This window comes from Rattus norvegicus, chromosome 13 (assembly GCF_036323735.1).
Source record: "Rattus norvegicus strain BN/NHsdMcwi chromosome 13, GRCr8, whole genome shotgun sequence".
In the NCBI taxonomy this organism is placed as follows: Eukaryota; Metazoa; Chordata; class Mammalia; order Rodentia; family Muridae; genus Rattus; species Rattus norvegicus.
In genome coordinates, this window is record NC_086031.1 from 50,427,940 (window position 1) to 50,446,109 (window position 18,170).

At 45.1% G+C, this 18,170-nt stretch overlaps 1 protein-coding gene across 3 annotated transcripts in view; it reads left to right on the forward strand.

Annotated features, from left to right (window-relative positions):
* The window catches only part of Ddx59 (DEAD-box helicase 59), a 24,954-nt gene continuing 6,784 nt past the window's right edge, over nucleotides 1-18,170 (forward strand). The window contains exons 1-5 of one of the 3 annotated variants that reach the window (NM_001190820.1): nucleotides 1-128; nucleotides 1,581-2,395; nucleotides 4,233-4,400; nucleotides 9,226-9,315; nucleotides 17,252-17,503. In NM_001190820.1, the coding sequence (NP_001177749.1) occupies nucleotides 1,592-2,395; nucleotides 4,233-4,400; nucleotides 9,226-9,315; nucleotides 17,252-17,503 (1,314 nt within the window). In that variant the 5' untranslated portion in view covers nucleotides 1-128; nucleotides 1,581-1,591. Of the gene's footprint in view, nucleotides 212-1,580; nucleotides 2,396-4,232; nucleotides 4,401-9,225; nucleotides 9,316-17,251; nucleotides 17,504-18,170 lie in introns of all 3 variants that reach the window. The other 2 variants (XM_039090613.2, NM_001005535.2) reach the window with 2 other exon arrangements.

The following is an 18,170-nucleotide window of genomic DNA, read 5'->3' on the forward strand; positions in this document are numbered from 1 at the left end:
CGCGCAGGCGCGGGACCCTCAAACCCTGACTTGGTCTGTGGAGCTTCCCGGCTTCTCGGCCGGAGGCTCGGCCTAGCGCCTGGAAGGGAGCGGCCCGAGCGGGAACGGACGCGGCCGGGTCCGCGCGGGTGAGCGTGCGCCGCCCTGGCAGCTCGTGCCTCCGGCTCCCGTTCCTGTGCTCCATAACCTGCGTGCTAGACGGCGGCTGCGGGTTAGATCACGCCGCTCGTCCCGGTCCTCGTGACGTGCGCGCGCCTGGAGCGCGGGCCCGCGGGCGGATAGGGAGGGAGGGAATGCGCGGGATGCGGGCGTTGCCTAGAGCAGGAGGAGTGGGTTGTAGGCTCTCTGCCGCCTGGAGCGCCCCACCCATTCCCGCTCCTCAGAGAAACTCTAGGCGGTTTGGGTGCCATGTTGTTGTTGTTTTTTTTTTAATGGAAAATGGGTGCTAGCGACTTCTTAAGTTTTGTTTTGTTTTTTGAGAAAATTAAGTATATTTCATAGTCCCAAAATGTTAAACATTCTTTCCCCAATTTGTGAACACACTAATTTGTGTGTTCTCCAGAGCAAGAATACTTGGTTTCTAACACTTAGGAATTGCTATTTGAATAAACTTAGTTCCTGTGTAGCTGGGTTCTTCATCTGCTTCTGTGTGTGTGTGTGTGTGTGTGTGTGTGTGTGTGTGTCTGTGTGTCTGTGTGTGTGTGTGTGTGTGTGTGCGCACGCGTGCGTGTGTATTAGTGTTTTTCTTTGTAATGTGGAACTCAGGTGCCAGCAAAGCACTCTACCACTGAAGTACATTCCCAATCATAATATATGTAAATATACATGTATTTATTATTATATATGTATTATGCAAGAAATTGTGTGTGTGTGTGTGTGTGTGAATTTAGGGTTGTAGTAAACTTACTTTTCCAGATTGTGAAGCAACAAAGAATGAGCACTCTTATGTATATAAATATAATAGGTTTTTTCTCTGTTTAAGCTGATGTTTTGATTTTTTTTTTTTTTTTGGTTCTTTTTTTCGGAGCTGGGGACCGAACCCAGGGCCTTGTGCTTCCTAGGCAAGCACTCTACCACTGAGCTAAATCCCTAACCCCGATTTTTTTTTAAGATTCTTTTTTTTTTTTCTTTTTCTTTTTTTCGGAGCTGGGGACTGAACCCAGGGCCTTGTGCTTTCTAGGCAAGCGCTCTACCACTGAGCTAAATCCCCAGCCCCTTTTTTAAGATTCTTAATTGTGAAGTATCTTCTTTTGTGGAAATGCAATAGAAGGATATGCTGTAGAATTTCTATCCTATCTGCTCCATAAAAGTACAAAGGATTGGTCAACAGAAATAGGTGGCGTGTGCAGGAAGGTTGTGGGCAACTGTAGGCAGTGTTTCATACGTCCTTGTCTGAGGAAAAAGACTCTATCCCTTACCCCAGAGGAAACTGATAAGTGGAAGAAAAGTTTGGCTTAAGTAAGGATATGATGTCTTCACTATTGCTTTGAGTAAAATTCTCTTGACACAAAATTGTATGGGGCTAGCATGTGAGCTTAATGGAGGGTAAAATATATCTCATGGTGCCATTTCCTCAACAGAATGTTGAAGAATGTTTGTTCCAAGATCTTTGAAACTCAAGAGGAATTCTAATGATGACCTCAAAAGCTGCGAAGCCAAAAAAAGTAAGCCAGAAGCGGCAGGCCTTCAGCTGGAAGGAAACAGAGAAACTCTGGTCCTCGAATCAGTTACTAAGGAAGCTGTCACAGCAGACAGGCCCGGCAGTGCATCGAGCACATCCAGCCCTTCTTGCCAGTTGGCTGAGGTTTGTTCCACAGGACCTGATCAGGGTGTGAAGGACAGCCACCCATCTGAAGAGCCGGTAAAGTCATTTTCCAAAACCCAGCGGTGGCCAGAACCTGGGGAGCCCGTCTGTGTTGTCTGCGGTCGTTACGGAGAGTATATTTGTGACAAGACCGACGAAGACGTGTGTAGCTTGGAGTGCAAAGCAAAACATCTGCTGCAAGTTAAGGAAGAGGAAGGATCATTAAAACCCAGCAGCCCACAGGGAGCTGCTTCCGAGCCAGAGTCCCCACTGGATGCCTTTTATGTCTACAAAGAGCACCCCTTTATTGTGGCCCTCAGGGACGACCAGATTGAAACCCTTAAACAGCAGCTAGGAATCTCAGTCCAAGGACAAGAAGTTGCCAGGCCCATTATTGACTTCGAGCACTGTGGCTTCCCCGAGACCTTAAATCAGAACTTGAAGAAGTCAGGCTACGAAGTGCCAACTCCCATCCAGATGCAGATGATTCCTGTGGGGCTTCTGGGAAGAGACATTCTGGCCAGCGCAGACACTGGCTCAGGGAAAACGGCAGCTTTTCTCCTACCTGTAATTATCCGAGCTTTACCTGAGGTAATTTACCGATCCGACATGTCTTCCTCTCAGAAAGAGACGCAGAATTTGCCAAGTTTCATTGACTGTAGCTGGTTAAATCTGCAAGCTGCAGCTCAGCATCTGTAAATGAAGTCGCTGAGGTGCTGATAATTTTCCTTTGCTTCCTGTGTGAAAACATCATTTCAGAGAATATTCTTTTCATTGTTGAACGAAAGATCTCTTCCTGGAAGGTCTAAAAATTAATTTCCTTACAAGACATTTTATTCTTCGCAGGTTTTCTATAAAAGAACAAAGTTTTGATCTGCAGGAAAAACCCCTGTTTACCAGATGGATGAGCTGCAGTTTATGTCAGAGAAGCCTCTTAGGGTTTGGAGGAGCTGGCATTGCATATTAAAGTTAGAATGCAGTTGCAGCATATCAAAGTATATTCTTTTTTTTTTTTTGAAGCATTGATTTAGTTAGTTATGTGGGTACTCTATTTGCATGTATGCCTACATGACAGAAGAGGGCATCAGATCCCATTACAGATGGTTGTGAGCCACAGTGTGGTTGCTGGGAATTGAACTCAGGACCTTTGGAAGGGCAGTCAGTGCTCTTAACCTTTGAGCCATCTCTCCAGTCCATAAAGTATATTCTTATGTATAACCCATGGTGCATCTTTAAATAGTCCTGCTGGGCCTGATGGCACAGGCCTATAATCCCAGCCCTCCAAAAGCTGAGGCAGGAGGACTGGGTTGGAAACAGCCTAGGCTATACATAGTAACACCCCCCTCCCCCCGTTCTTGAGCAAAACAAAACGAGAAATGGCGTATAAAGCATTTTCACACTCAATTTCACAAATGCTGAATGTTTATTTTCCCAGTACATGCCAAGAGTCATCATCTGACATGGCTTGGAACCAGAAGGATTTCAGATCTGGGAGTTTGTCTAATTTTAGATTATTTATATAGACTTTATTGGCTGAGCGTTCCTAATTCAGAAATCCAAAATACAAATTGCTCCAGAATCTGAATCTCTTAAAAAAAATGTAATTTCATTTAAGCATACAGGTGTTTTCCTGCACATATGTCTGTGTAGCACATGTGTGCCCTGTGTCCTCCGAGGCCAGAACAGGATCCTGGATCTCTCGGAACTCCAGTTGTAGGAGGTGGTGAGCGGCCATGTGGGTGCTGGGCATGAAACCTGGGTCCCCTGCAAGAGAAGCCAGTGCTCTTTTCTACAGCCCCCAGAATCTGAAACTTTTGAACGCCATGTTGGTGTTTAAAGGGCGTTCTGGTTCTCGATTGAGGATATCCAGTCTGTCCTGGTGAATCTGTGGGCTGTGCATGTGAAGAGTGAGGAGTGTAGGGAGAGAGGAAGAAAAGAAGGAACCGCAGAGGAAATGGTGAGGGAAACTCTAAGGCACAGCTCAAACACAAGATGGTTAAACAGTGCTAAGGGGGAGCGTAGGATGTGGACGCCTCTCACGCATCCGCACATGAACTTCAGTCCTTTGGCCAAAGAAAGATGTAAATGTGTGAGTGCAGAGAGGGAAGAATTCAGGTACCAAAATGCCAGGCTTTGGTGGGTCTTCCGTGTGAACCAGGGATTCCACCTTGCAAGAGGAGTGCTAGAGATTTGAGCACACCTTTCTCTCCTTGCTTACTGTGTACGCCCTCCTCACTTTTGGCCTTTAGCTGTACATCTAAGTTGGGTAAGAAATAGGTTCATGTTCTGATCATTTTTGGAGGAAAAATAGGCATGGGGTGGGCAAAAGGCTCCTATCTGGGGCTGAAGGTGTCACTGTGAAGGGCTTAGTCCGCGTCAACAGAAATTAATTGTTGGGGTTTCTAAGTTGTTTTTCTCCTCTTTTCAGGATAAAACTCCATCTGCACTCATTCTCACACCAACACGAGAACTGGCCATTCAGATAGAGAGGCAGGCCAAGGAACTGATGAGGGGGCTGCCTCGAATGAAGACAGTGCTTCTCGTGGGGGGCTTACCTTTACCCCCGCAGCTCTATCGCCTACAGCAGCATGTGAAGGTAAGCACCTGTTTGAGAGAAGGCCCTTGAAGGTTCTGTAAGCAACAGAGGAAACAGTGTGTGTGTGTGTGTGTGTGTGTATGTCTGTCTGTCTGTGTGCATCTGTGCCTGTGTGTGTGTGTGTGTGTCTGTGTGTGTGGTGTGGTGTATCTGTGTGGTGTGTCTGTGCCTGTGCGTGTGTGTGTCTGTGCCTGTGTGTGTGTGTCTGTGTGCATCTGTGCCTGTGTGTGTGTGTATGTGTGTGCGTACACGTGTATTCTTGAAGGTGAAATTTTAATTAGCTTTTAGCTTTTTGCCTATGAGTATCTCCCCCCCACAAAGTTAATTTTATAGCTAGGTCTAGTAATACACGTCTGTAATCCCAGCACTGGGGGTCGAAGCAGGAGTACGGCTGAGAGTTTATAATCAGTCTGAGCTACAGAGTGAGTTCTGGACCAGTGTGTGCTATAGAGTGAGAGTTTGTCTCAAAAACCAACAAACAAAACAGACAAACAACCTAAAACAAATAGCTTGTTTTACATAGGAAAAGAATAGAATACAATTTACTGCCTGTGTGTTGTATACTAAGCTCTGTTGGCCATTCTCCTGCACGTCGTCTCATGTAGCCATGGACACAGGTTTGCATATCCTGTCTTTCATGGCTGAGGAGGCAGATCTCAGAAGCTGGGGTTTATATAAGTGTTCATAGCTAGTAAATAATAATTGCCCAAACTAGAACCTTCCTTTAACCGACCTGCTACCCCTCCGCTGTACTGTGTGCACTCTTTGTTTTCTGATACATGAAAGCAGTGTGATCGAATTGTAGCCATGTTACTTGCTAATGATGTCATCAGTACTTGGCTTGGTGAGCCCCAGTTTTCTTGAGTTAGAATGGGGGTACATACTTGTCAACTCAGCTTAAGAGCAGGTTGGCACAGGGACCCACTAGGAAAGGTAGACGGTAGCTGCTGTTGGCCCCAGGGTTCCCTGCTATTACCATTTTAGTTTCTGGGATGACAGGGAAGTTATGAAGTTCCAAGGGAGGAGCTGAGATGCTAGGGAGCACTGTGAAGAAGAGACAACAGGTACTTGCCCACAGGTATGAGAACACTGTGGTATTTAAAAACCCTCTGTTAATACCTATCTTACCTACAATAAGTGTCATCAGATGTGTTTGGCAGATTTAAGACATGTAAAATACACTTGTAAGATACTACCAAATTGGGGTTGGGGATTTAGCTCAGTGGTAGAGCGCTTGCCTAGCAAGCGCAAGGCCCTGGGTTCGGTTCCCAGCTCCGAAAAAAAAGAAAAAAGAAAAAGAAAAAAAAAAGATACTACCGAATTGTAATTAGTGGGAAATTGGAACGTTGATATTCACTGTAGACCTCCACTATATAAAACAGAGAAAAGTAATATTTTACTAGTGAAAAATTATAAGTTCGGTAGTATATATTTATAAGGTTAACCATTAAAATATTTTATGAACACCGAATTGGGTTACTAGAGCGTGCTAGAGTCTCATACAAGCGTTTGACCTACATCTACTGCCCAGCACTGGAACATTATTATGATGCAGGTAGACATGTAGGTGCAGTTTTAACCACCTTTAAATAGCTAGCCTTGGAGTTCTTCTTCTTCTTTGGGTTCTTCGTGACAAGTTTGTATATGATTGCAGGCCATCAACTTCAGATCATCCACCACAGCCTCTGAGTGTGGAGCTTGGTCTATCCAGCTGGCTCCATTTCCATTCTTAGAGAAAAATAGTTAGTACATTGGTGGTAATCTCCAGATTTCAATATTCAGATATTTAGGTGACTAGATACAGTATTTTCATACCTTAAGGAAAAAAACTTCAAATTGAACAAAAGAAGCCAGTACAGTGTAAGAAACTTTTTTTTCTCCCAGGTCATAGAAGTAAGTCTCTGACTTGATGTGTCATTGCTCCTGTATACTTGAGAATGTGACTCCTACAACCAAGGGCATTATTCTGCATGCCCATAATGCAACTCTAGACTCAGCAAGTTAACACTGATGTATTTGTATAGATCAGAAATTAACATGTCACCACACTTCGGGACCCACTCCCATTTTAATGATTCTCCCACCTCCTCATACACAGTCTATCCTATACCTGGCTCCCTCACCCAAGAATTCAGCTGAAGCTGGATGTCGTAGCAACACCTGTAATTCTAGCACTATGGCTTCTGAGGCACAGAGACTGAAAGCTAAGGCCGTCCTGGGCTAGAGTGGGAAAGCCTATCTTAGAAAGCGGGCATCAGGGCTGGAGATTTAGCTCAGTGGTAAACCGCTTGCCTAGCAAGCGCGAGGCCCTGGGTTCAGTCCCCAGCTCCAAAGGAAAGAAAGCAGGCATCCGAAAGGTAAATAGGTACAGCAGGGTCATTTAGTATATTTGGATGATGTCTGTGATTGTTAGTGTTGTCAGTGGGTCACCCAAGAGACTGGCCTTAGGCATGGCCCCAGGGGATTATGTTGATTGTATCAATGGGGAAGACCCCTTTTAACTGTAGTTTGACCATTTCCTGGACAGGGGATCCCCGATGGTATGAAATCTAAGATGTGTGCTGATTACTAGCATGTGGTTATCTCTCTGCTTTCTGGTTGTGAGTGCGGTCTGAGCAACTGCTCCAAGTCTGTTGTTGCTGCTGCTGTTGTAACACTCTTCAGAGGCCTGGGGATAGGTTGGGAAAGTCCACACTGCCTGCTTCCTCCACAGAGCAGATGGAGCCTAGGTCTCCTCACCACTAAGAGCCTGCTCCAAGTTCTCACCACTCGACTTCCCCACCAGTACTGGACTGTACCCTTGAATTGAGACCCAGAACCCGCCCTTTAGCCCTTAAGCTGTTTTGCTAGGGTATTTTATTACAGCACCAGGAAAAGAAAGTAAGACAGCAGCACATACGTCTCTTTCATCTTCAGTCTGTGGTGATTCTTTAGTCTTTGCATTTTCTTTTAATGATTTTGACACTTCTGAGATTTACAGGTCTCTTTTTTTGTTGTTGCTGCTGTGACTTTTGTTCATTTAGATTTTTAAAGAATGTGTATGAGTGTTTTGCCTGCATGTACGTATCCACACCATGTGCGTGCCTGGTGCAGAGGACCTGGAGTTGTGAGCCACCATGTGTGTGCTTCGAACAGCTAGTGCTCCTAACCACTGACCCATCCTTTCAGTCTGCTTTTTTTTTTTAACTTTTGTGTGTATATGGTTCATATATGTGATGTATGTGCACATGTGTGTGCAGATGTGTACTCCTGTGCACTTGTGGAGGTGGAGGAGGACCCTGGGTGTCCTGCTCTGTCACACTCTGAGTTCTTCCCTTAGACATGCTTTCTTACTGGAGCTATAGTTCCATAGTGCGGGGATCACAGGCACACAGACTGCCATAGCCAACTTCTGTGGGTACTGAGGATGAAAACTCAGGTCCTCCTGTTTGGACAGCAAATGTTCCTGCCTGCAGAACCAACCCCCACCTCCACCCCAATCCCACCTTTCTCTCCCTCTTAGTCTCAGCCTTGCAATACTCTTGAATCAGCACTGAAATGCTGCAGTTTCCAATGTGCTCTCCCGTGCTCAGATTTCAAACCATTTTAAAGAGAAATACCGCCTGGTCTTTTCATTGCATCCCGTGTGATGCTAACTTACTGTTTGCTTCCTTGAGGTGCTGGGTGGTGCTCCCGTCCCCTGCTTGCTAGGTAGGGAAGCATGCCACCAGCCAGCTCTACCACTGCCTTGCCAATGCTAACTTGCCTTTTAACTGCAAAGTTTATTTTTTTTCCTTTTGTATTTAGTAAATATTTTGGGAGAAGTACTTTGAGATATGCAAATGTCTTGAGTTCATGGTGTGGGATCAGGTTTCCTGTTTTCTGTGATTTGGTTTGACCCTTATTTGGCCAATAGAAGAGCCTTGAGCTGGTTTCTGTAGCTTTAGATACAGTCTCCATTATCTCTGAGTACTTACTCTTACTCTCTACTCAAGGAGACCCTGTTTGCCTTACATTTTCCCTAGCCAGTGCTGTACTTAAGCTTTTTCTCAAGGAAGCCCTTAGCAGAGAGACCCACTTCAGGGACTACATGGGTGTACTTTTTGTTGTTTTTGCTTTTTTAAAAGATTTATTTATTTTATATTTATGCGAGTGTACTGTCATCTTCAGACACACTAGAAGAGGGCATCAGATCCCATTACAGATGGTTGTAAGCCACCATGTGGTTGCTGGGAATTGAACTCAGGACCTTTGGGAGAGCAGCCAGTGCCCTTAACCGCTGAGCCATCTCTCCAGCCCTTGTTCTTGTTGAACCATTCACCTTTCACCCATTGACCCTCTAGACTGCTCTCTGTGTACCAGGCAGACCTCTACTTAGTGTCTATCCTATGTATCGCAATAGCACTTAACTTTATTTGTTTCTCCCCATAGATACAGGTTGTGAGAGCAGAAACAGTGTATGACTTGTCCATTGTGGTACTTTATATAGTATATAGAATATGCTAGGTAATCAGTAAAGGTAGAAAAAAGGCCAGGTATGGTGGTGCACACCTACAACCGCAGCATTCAGAAGGCAGAGGCAGGAGGATGGCAAGTTCAAGGCAAGCCTGGGGTACATAGTGAGACCCTTTCTCAAAAGAAAAAAGTTAAAAAAACAAAACAAAACAAACAACAAAGATCAAATAAATGAATGAATAATACCTAACTTGAAATTCATCTTTGGGGCTGGGGATTTAGCTCAGTGGTAGAGCGCTTACCTAGGAAGCACAAGGCCCTGGGTTCGGTCCCCAGCTCCGAAAAAAAAAAGAACCAAAAAAAAAAAATTCATCTTTGCTCTTTTCTTCAGGTTGTCATAGCAACCCCCGGACGACTTCTGGATATAATTGAACAGAGCTCCGTATCGCTCAGCGGCATAAAGATTGTCGTAGTAGATGAAGTAAGTAGGGATGTTTAAAGAGCGTTAGTCAGGGGTGGGTGATGCTGTACAGGTGTGACCCGAGCTCAGGCCAGGCCTGGGCATGGAGGCACAGATCTGAAACCGCAGTGCTAGGAGGGCAGCGAGACCGCTGCAGCTTACTGGCCAGTACAGCTAGTTCGTGAGCTCTGTGTGCAGCGAGAGGCTGTCTCAGAATGTAAGGTGGCTGGCTGGGTGGATAAGGGCATGTGCCATTCAAGCCTGACCATGACAGTTAGATTCCTGGAACCCTTGTAAAAGCCAGATGCACCAGCAGCCATAACAAACCGTGAGAGAGACGCTGCCTCGAACAAGGTTATCCTCTGACCTCCACACATGCATCCTCACACACAGCCATGCACGTGCACGGTAAAATCAGTGTGTAAGATCAGATAGAAAGTGACTGAGGGAGATGGGCACTATCGACTTCTCACCTTCACGTGCATGGGGATGCCTTGTACGTGCACTTACCTGTAAGCACACGGATACTACAATACATATTACAACATTGCAGCCACGTGGTGTTGTATGATTTACTTAAAAGTATATCATAGCTATGTAGTAACATTGTCTATTCAGAACATTTTTCTCAGTATGAAAAAAAAGATCCAGGGACTTGTGAGAATTTACTCTTCTGGGTCTTAAGCTGACATCTATGTACACCACAGCTAAGACAAGGCATGATTCATTCAGTTAAACCGAAGCTATCTTCCTAGGGAAAAGGACACCCAAATCAGTGGGTACTATAATCTCCAAGGCAAGGCTGCGGGCTTTTGTTGTATTTTGTTTGGTTTCGCAGTTCCAGGAATTGGCTCTTGGACCTTCTGTATAATAAGCAGGCATGCAAACCACTGAGCTACCTTTCCAGTCTCACAATGCTTTATGCTTCCCGACATTTAAAATAAGCAATGACAATAATAATAATAATTACTTATAGGAACCATCGAAGTAGTTAATAGAAGTTATTTGAATGATATTTGAAGGATAGTTCTTTTTTTTAATATGGGCATTGATTTAGTGGTCGTGAAACTTTTGTTGTTAATTCTATCAGAGAGGCATTTTATAGCTCTGAAGTATCAAATAAAGTAAGTGCATTATTTTATTATACATGTACACGCGCGCACACACACACACACACACACGTTTATTTACTTACTGTGTATATGTGCCCTGGATGTGATACCCAGTTCTCATGCTTATCTGCATGATGTTATGTGGTACAGTCTGTGTGATGATGGTGATGATGATGATGATGATGATGATGATGATGATGATGATGATGATGATGATGATAGTAATATAGGTCTGTGTGTGTGTGTGTGTGTGTGTGTGTGTGTTTATTTACTTACTGTGTATACATGCTCATGTATTTGCCATGTGTAAGTGCCAAGGTTAGAGGACAACTTGTGGAAGCTGGTTCTGTCCTCCACATGTAGGTTCCAGGGATCAAACTCAGGTTTTCAAGATTGACAGCAAGCACCTTTACCACTGAGCCATCTTGCCTGCCCTATGTTTTTTAATTAAATTACTACTACTACTACTACTACTACTACTACTACTACTACTACTACTACTACTACCACCACCACACCACCACTACTACTACTATTACTGCTGCTGCTGCTGCTGCTGCTGCTGCTGCTGCTGCTGCTGTGTATGCGCATGTGTATACGTGTGTGCACAGGACCATGCATGCCATGACTCCTGTGTGAAAGTCAGAGGACAACTTTTAGAAGTTGGTTCCTTCCTTCCATCATGGGGTCCAGGGATTGAACTCAGGTCACCAGGTTTTGCTGCGAGTGCCTGTACCCTGAGCCCTCCTGCCATTCTATATCAGCACCACCATCGCATGACTGGCCCCTCACATCATGCAGACAAGCGTTAGAACTGGGCACATGCCATCCTCGCATCCAGGGCACATTTTCTCTGTATTCTCCACTAGCAACAACAGCAGAGGTTTTGTGGTAAAGGTGTGATTTGAGGCTCTGACTAGTGATCTCCTGGTGTGCCCTTGTCCCAGTGAACACCAGGGGAACACCCTCAGGTATGTAGAGATAATGTAGTCTCTCTCCTCTGACCCTCAAGTGTCTGACCCTCAAGGCAGAGTTTGAACTTCTTTTTAATTAATTAATTTATTTTTTTTTTACTTATTCACGTCACAGCCTGCTCTCTGACCTCCTCGGGTTACCCACTCCCACAAACCTTCTCCCATCCCTCCTCCCCTTCTCTGAATGGGTGGATCTCCCTGGGTATCCCCCCAACCCTGGCACTCCAAGTGTCTGAGAGGCTAGGCGCTTCCTCTCCCACTGAGGCCAGACAAGGCAGCCCAGCTAGTAGAACATATCCCATGTACAGGCAATAGCTTTTAGGATAGCCCCACTCCAGTTGTTCAGGACCCACATGAAGACCAAGCTGCACATCTGCTACCTGTGTGTGGGGAGGGTTGGGGAATCAGACTCTGAGAGCCCCAAGAGTCCAGGTTAATTGACTCTGTTGGCCTCCCTGTGTTCTTATTCCCTCCTGGGTCCACAGTCCTTCCCCCAGCTCTTCCCTGAGGGCCCCCAAGCTCCATCCACTGTTTGGCTGTGGGTGTCTGCATCTGTCTGAGTCAGCTCCTAAGAAAACTCGGGCAAGTTGTTTAATCTTATGCAGCAGGAGTGAGGATGAGCAATGTTGGACAAGGTCTCGCAGACTAAGATGTCCAAAAGGAATGAATAATGATGTAACTGAATCCTTTGAAAGGTCTGCCACGTCAGTGTCTTCCTGGATGGCTATTGGTGAAGTTCAGGGTAGACTCATTCTTCTACCTCTTCACAGCACTTTATTATGTATTATTTATTTATGTAGTATGTATGTATGTATGTATGTACGTTTGTATGTATGTATGTATGTACGTTTGTATGTATGTATGTATGTACGTTTGTATGTATGTATGTATGTACGTTTGTATGTACGTATGTATGTATGTATGTATTCGCTTGCTTGCAGCAGGTAAGGGTTCTAGGGCCTGTCAGCCAACATGGAACATTATAATTTAAAAGAAGTCTCCGTTAGTGTGCGGTGTGCCTGACACTCCTGCCCACGGCCTCAGCATTTAAAGGGTTCTTTGTAGCTTAGATGGGGAACGAGCAGACAAACAGCCTTATCGGTTGTTTGTGCAAAAGTTAGCTCAGGAATGCTATGTGCAGATTAAGCAACTCCAGGTATTTTAGCCAGAATTGCAGAAATATTTTCATTGTGATTCAAATCTACATAATACTGAAATTTTGAGGAAAAAAATATACACTTGAATTATACTGTCTGCTGAGATACAGAAATACTCAGATAGGCTGCAAAGGTGGTTCAGCGGGTGAAGGTTCTTTCTGCCAAGCCCGATGACTTGAGTTCAGTCTCCAGAACCTACGTGGTAGAAGACAGCAAACTCCAATGAGTTGTTCTGTAACCTACAGACACCACGTGCATGCACACACGCATGCATACATGCACACGCACACTACAGATAAATAAACAACATCTTTACTTTAAAAATATAGTTAAACAGTATAGTCCAATTGGCAAATATATTTTCTTTAAAACAGCAGATGGGGGGTTGGAGAAATGGCTCAGTGGCTACTCTCCCAGAGGATCCAGGTTCAATTCCCAGCACCTACATTGCCGCTCACAACAGTCTGTAACCCCAGTTCCAAGGGATCTGCTGACCTCCTCTGGCTTTGGGGGCCAGTGTGATCTTTGAAAGTGATCTGTACAACCGTCGCACTATGAAAATAGCCAGAGTGGCATGGTGGCACATACGTCTACCTCCACCTAAAACTGACTGCAGTGCCTAAGGCAGGAGGATCACACAGTCAAGGCCAATCTAGGCAACTCTGATAGCAAGACCAGGCCTCAAGAAAACCAAGACAATAAAACAGAAACAAACAAAAACCCAGACGTGGGGCTGAGGAGAGAGCTCAGTCAGTGAAAACACCCTAGTCAGCCTGATCCCCTAGAACCTACATAAACGAAAGCTGAGCATGGTAGTTCATACTCAGTATAGTCCTAGACCTGGGGAGTGGAGACGGCAGAACTTGGGCTCACCAGTTAGCCAGGCTGCCCTGCTTGGCAAGCTTCAGGCCACTGGGAGATCCTGTCTCGAAAACCAGGGTGAATGGCACCCGAGGTGGACCTGTGGCCATCACAGAGGCACACATGTCTTCCTTCTCCGTCTACATGAACACACGCACGCACGCACTCGAGCGCGCGCGCACACACACACGTACGCACACGCACGCACGCACGCACGCACGCCTGTAAACCCAGCACTTACTTACCCAGCAGAGCAGAGATCAAAGGGTCTCAAGTTCAGGAGCAGCGTGAGTTAATGAAGATGCTCTGATTCAAAATATCAAGGATTGGGGGGAGGAGACATGACCATAGGTTAAGAGGGTCTGCTGCTCTTGAAGAGGACCCAGATTTGATTCCCAGTGCCCACATAGGAGTTTTGGGCTGTCTGCAACTGAGTCTCAGGGGATCTGACACCTAGTTTCTATGGGTACCAAGCACAAGCAGGTACGCATTCATACATGCAGACAAACACAATACGCATAGACTAAAAATAAGTCTTTTTTAAAAAGGATTCTGAATATCATTGGATTGTAAATACTTGCCTAGCATTTGCATGATGTTGAGGTCTATTTATTGCACCATTAAAAAAACATACTGAAAGAAGAGAAAGGTGACTGGATGGGACTGCTTTCCACAAAACAGGTAAAAGTTGGAATTTGTCTTGAGAGCCATAGTTTGTAAACTAGAAGGGAAAGTGCTATAACATAAAATGCTATATTTTCTATATGATATGCTAATTGTTCAGGACAATTAAGGTTGGAATAGCATTAAGAGAGTTAGTGTTTGGACGATATTAAAATATAGTAATGGGATTTGAACTGTTCCTCAGAAAATGGGGGGAAAAATAGAGGACAGATAACATATTCCAATGAAGAGATAAACAGTCAGAAAGCCCAAGCGACTGGTGGAGAAGAAGGAAGGAGAACAACAAGCTTGAGGAATTCTTCCTGAGCAGCAACAGGAAGTGGAATCGGGTAGCTAGGGTGGAGTCAAATTATAGAGGCCCTGAAGGGAGACAGAAGCTTCTGGATTTGATGTGGGAGACAATGAGGCTTTCTAAATTACGAGTTGGGGTATAACATGGTAAAGGTGGTGGTTTAGGGAGGCTATTCCCCTCCTCAGTATACGAGAAATTAAAGAGGAAAGACCCAGAGCCCAGGCAGCCAGCAAGCCAGCCAGTGAAGGGGTCAAGGGCAGTATAGAGGCCCCGGAACTGAAGGGTTAAATCTGAGAGTCACTGTAATCATTTATGAGCCTTCTGAGGACGGCATATGGGGGAAGAAGGCAGCTGGAGAGGTGACTCCATAAATTATAGCTATGCCTTTAATTTTAGAAAGGGTAACTGAGTAAATGTGGGGTCCTGGTAATGCTGTCTGAGTTTGGCCTTCCTGTGAACAGTAGACGAACTGGAACTTGTTTCTCTGTGCACAAGGAGTGCATTGGAATCTGTCTGGTCCTCCAAGAAAAGGCTGGAGGGGAGTGAGCAGAGAGGATGGAGCTGAGGGCCTGACTTGTGAAGCTGGCAGCGGAGGCAGCAGAGTGACAGGAACTGAGAGTGAAGCTCCAAGGAGGGGTGGATGACTCTGCAGGAGGAGGGCCAGGACTAGATAATCCCATGCAGCTTGAAGCCTCTGCTGTCACCATCTGCGTCTCTTGTCAGGCTTTCCCTTTAGCCTAGAATACTCCCACAGTCCCATACTGCTTCTTCCTCTCTGCTTCAGATGAGGGACTTTGAAACTGTCCCCTGTCCCTCCAGATGGGGATGTGGCCTTCTCCCTTCTGCTCTGTTGGACAGGCTGCCAGACTGTATGCTCTCTGTACTGTGAAGCTGGCCCCATAACAGTAACCAAGCACAGGTCTGCCCAACTTGGCCTAGAGATTAAAGCCACCTGAGGAGCAGATAGTTCATACTGGCCTGTGACCCTGGCACTTAGTAGGCTGATGCCAGAGGGTGGGTTCAAAGCCAGTCTGAGGGCACTGGAGGGATAGCTCAGTAGTTAAGAGAACTGGTTATTCTTACAGAGGTCCTGGGTTTGGTTCTCAGCACTCACCTGGTGGCTCACAACCACTCCTAATTCTAGTTCTAAGGGATCCAACAGCCTTTTCTTACGTCCACAAATAGCAGGCAAGTACATGGAGCAGACTTGCATGCAAGCAGAATACTCACACATATAAAATAATAAAATAAACAAATTCAAAGGCAGCCCGAGCTACCTGGGAAACCCTCTCTCCAAATACTAGGAAACAACAAACATGGCCACAAAGCCATAGAACTGCTGGTGTGCCCAGTGAATGTTGTCTAGCCTGACTTTCTCACTGGGATAGTTGGGTGAAAGACTCACTCCAGGTGATTCCTAGATTCTCAGAGGCTTGGAACACTGATGCATTGTTTGTTACATAGTTAGGTTTTATTTGGTGCTTAGAGTTAGTTGACCATGTGTTTATATATAATGCCCTTGGCATGCCCAATATTGTTGGTTTCGTGGATGTAGTGGAAAGGGGTGCTTATGAGCTCTGCCCATAGAGCTGTGGCAGGTGTACCTATCCATGCAATATGGCAGGGACAGACAGTGGGTTTCCCTAGATTGGTAACCAGAGGCAATGCAGAAGCTGAAATTTGGATGAAAATACTTCTGGTGGACAGATTGTAACAGAGGACAACCAACATACATTAGTGGTAAGGTCTCAGTATGCATTTTGAAGAAATACCAACATTTGAACCACAGTCAACACTTAAACCATAACTATCCCCAACATTATTTTTTTAATTTAAAATAATTTTGTTTTATAGTACATATCCATGGCTAGAAGGAAATAAAACTGTGAAAAACCAAAAGTGAACCGTAACAGCCATGGTGGCTCATGCCTATAAAGCTAGCATTGGAAAGCTAAGGCTGGAGAGGTGGCTCAGCAGTTAGGAGCACTGACTGCTCTTCCAAAGGTCCCGAGTTCAATTCCCAGTATCCACATGGTGGCTCACAACCATCTTAGATCTGGTGCCCTCTTCTGGTGTGTGTGAAGACAGCAACAGTGTGCTCATATACATAAAATTAAAAAAAAAATCTTAAAAAAATAAAGCTAAGGCAGAAGATCATGAGTTCAAGGCCAGTCCAGCCTGCATATCAAGAACTTGTTTCCAAAATCTAAGGCCAATAGATGTGGTTCAATAGTGGGACACTGGTGTGTGCAGAGACTGGGTCTCGGCACTGAAAAGCAAAAGTTCAGGAAGCTCCCGGGCCCCATACACAGGACAGCCTCTTGGCTTCTCCATGTTTCAGGGCTTTACTCTGTAGTTCAGTCCTCTTGCCTTAGATTCCTGAGTGCTAGAATCATGGTGCAAACTGTTCCCCCAGCTTAATTAATTTCTTTTTTTTTTTTTTTTTTTGGTTCTTTTTTTCGGAGCTGGGGACCGAACCCAGGGCCTTGCGCTTCCTAGGTAAGCGCTCTACCACTGAGCTAAATCCCCAGCCCCTTAATTAATTTCTTAACTATATTACATTGTTTTGTAATAGAAATAGTATTGTGTCATACAGTGTTTGTTTTCTCCGAGCAATCATTTACATGTTGCCATAATTAAAAAGTGCTTTGTTGATAAGTATGCAGAATATCTATTTTTACAGCTATAATAATAAGAATAATAATCCATATCACTATGTTATAGAGTCTGTAATTTTATATAGCATCTCCCTGTTGGTCTTTTACATTATAATGTATTTTTCTGTGTCTTTAATATCTTCTGTTCTTAATCACTGTCTTACCTGAGTGGTTTTGGTTTAGGGCTGGGTAAGCCTCACTGAGAGTGCCTTCGTTTCAGGCTGACACCATGTTGAAGATGGGCTTTCAGCAGCAAGTACTGGATGTTTTGGAACACACTCCGAGCGACTGTCAGACCGTCTTGGTTTCTGCCACAATCCCAGATAGCATAGACCAGCTTGCAGACCAGCTTCTGCATAATCCTGTGAGGATTGTCACCGGGGACAAGAACCTGCCCTGCTCCAGCGTGCGGCAGATCATCCTGTGGGTAGAAGACCCAGCCAAAAAGAAGAAGTTGTTTGAAATCCTAAATGTGAGTATTCAAGCTGTCAGCCATGTTTGGTCACGTGTGTGTGTTCTCGCAGCTCCAGGGAGAGTGACACTTAAGGGAAGCTTGGGGCAAGTCTGGTGCAGATATTTAGTGGTAAATCCCTTTACCTACATTGGAATCCTGTAAGGACCAAATTAAGTTTCGCTTCTGATGTTTGGTTGAAGCAGGCTTTTGCTATGTGTTCCTGGCGTGCCTGAAGCCATCGAGCTTATGACACTCCCGCCTCCTCGGTATTGGGGTTAAAGGTGTTTGCTGCCATGCCCAACTCAAAGTTTTATTTCTGAAGATAAGCAGTATAGATGTCTAGTAATTTGGGGGAGATACATTTTGTTTTCCTTTTGAGGTCTCTCAAGCTGGCCTGGAACTCATAACCCTCCTTCAGCTCACAGTGTGCTAGGTAAGCAGTGTTTGTGCCACACCTTCTGGCTTAGAATCCTGATTATGCAAATATATGTAAATGTGAAGATTGCTCCTCGGGAGTTGGGCACAGTGACTCCAGCCTATGATCCCCGTATTTGGGAGGCGGAGGCAGAAGAATAATAGCCTTGGATTCGGAACTAGAAATTGAGCTCCAGTGAGCCTAGGCTACAGAATATGATCCTCTCTCACATACACACATTCACTCTCGCACTCACACTCTCAGAAATCC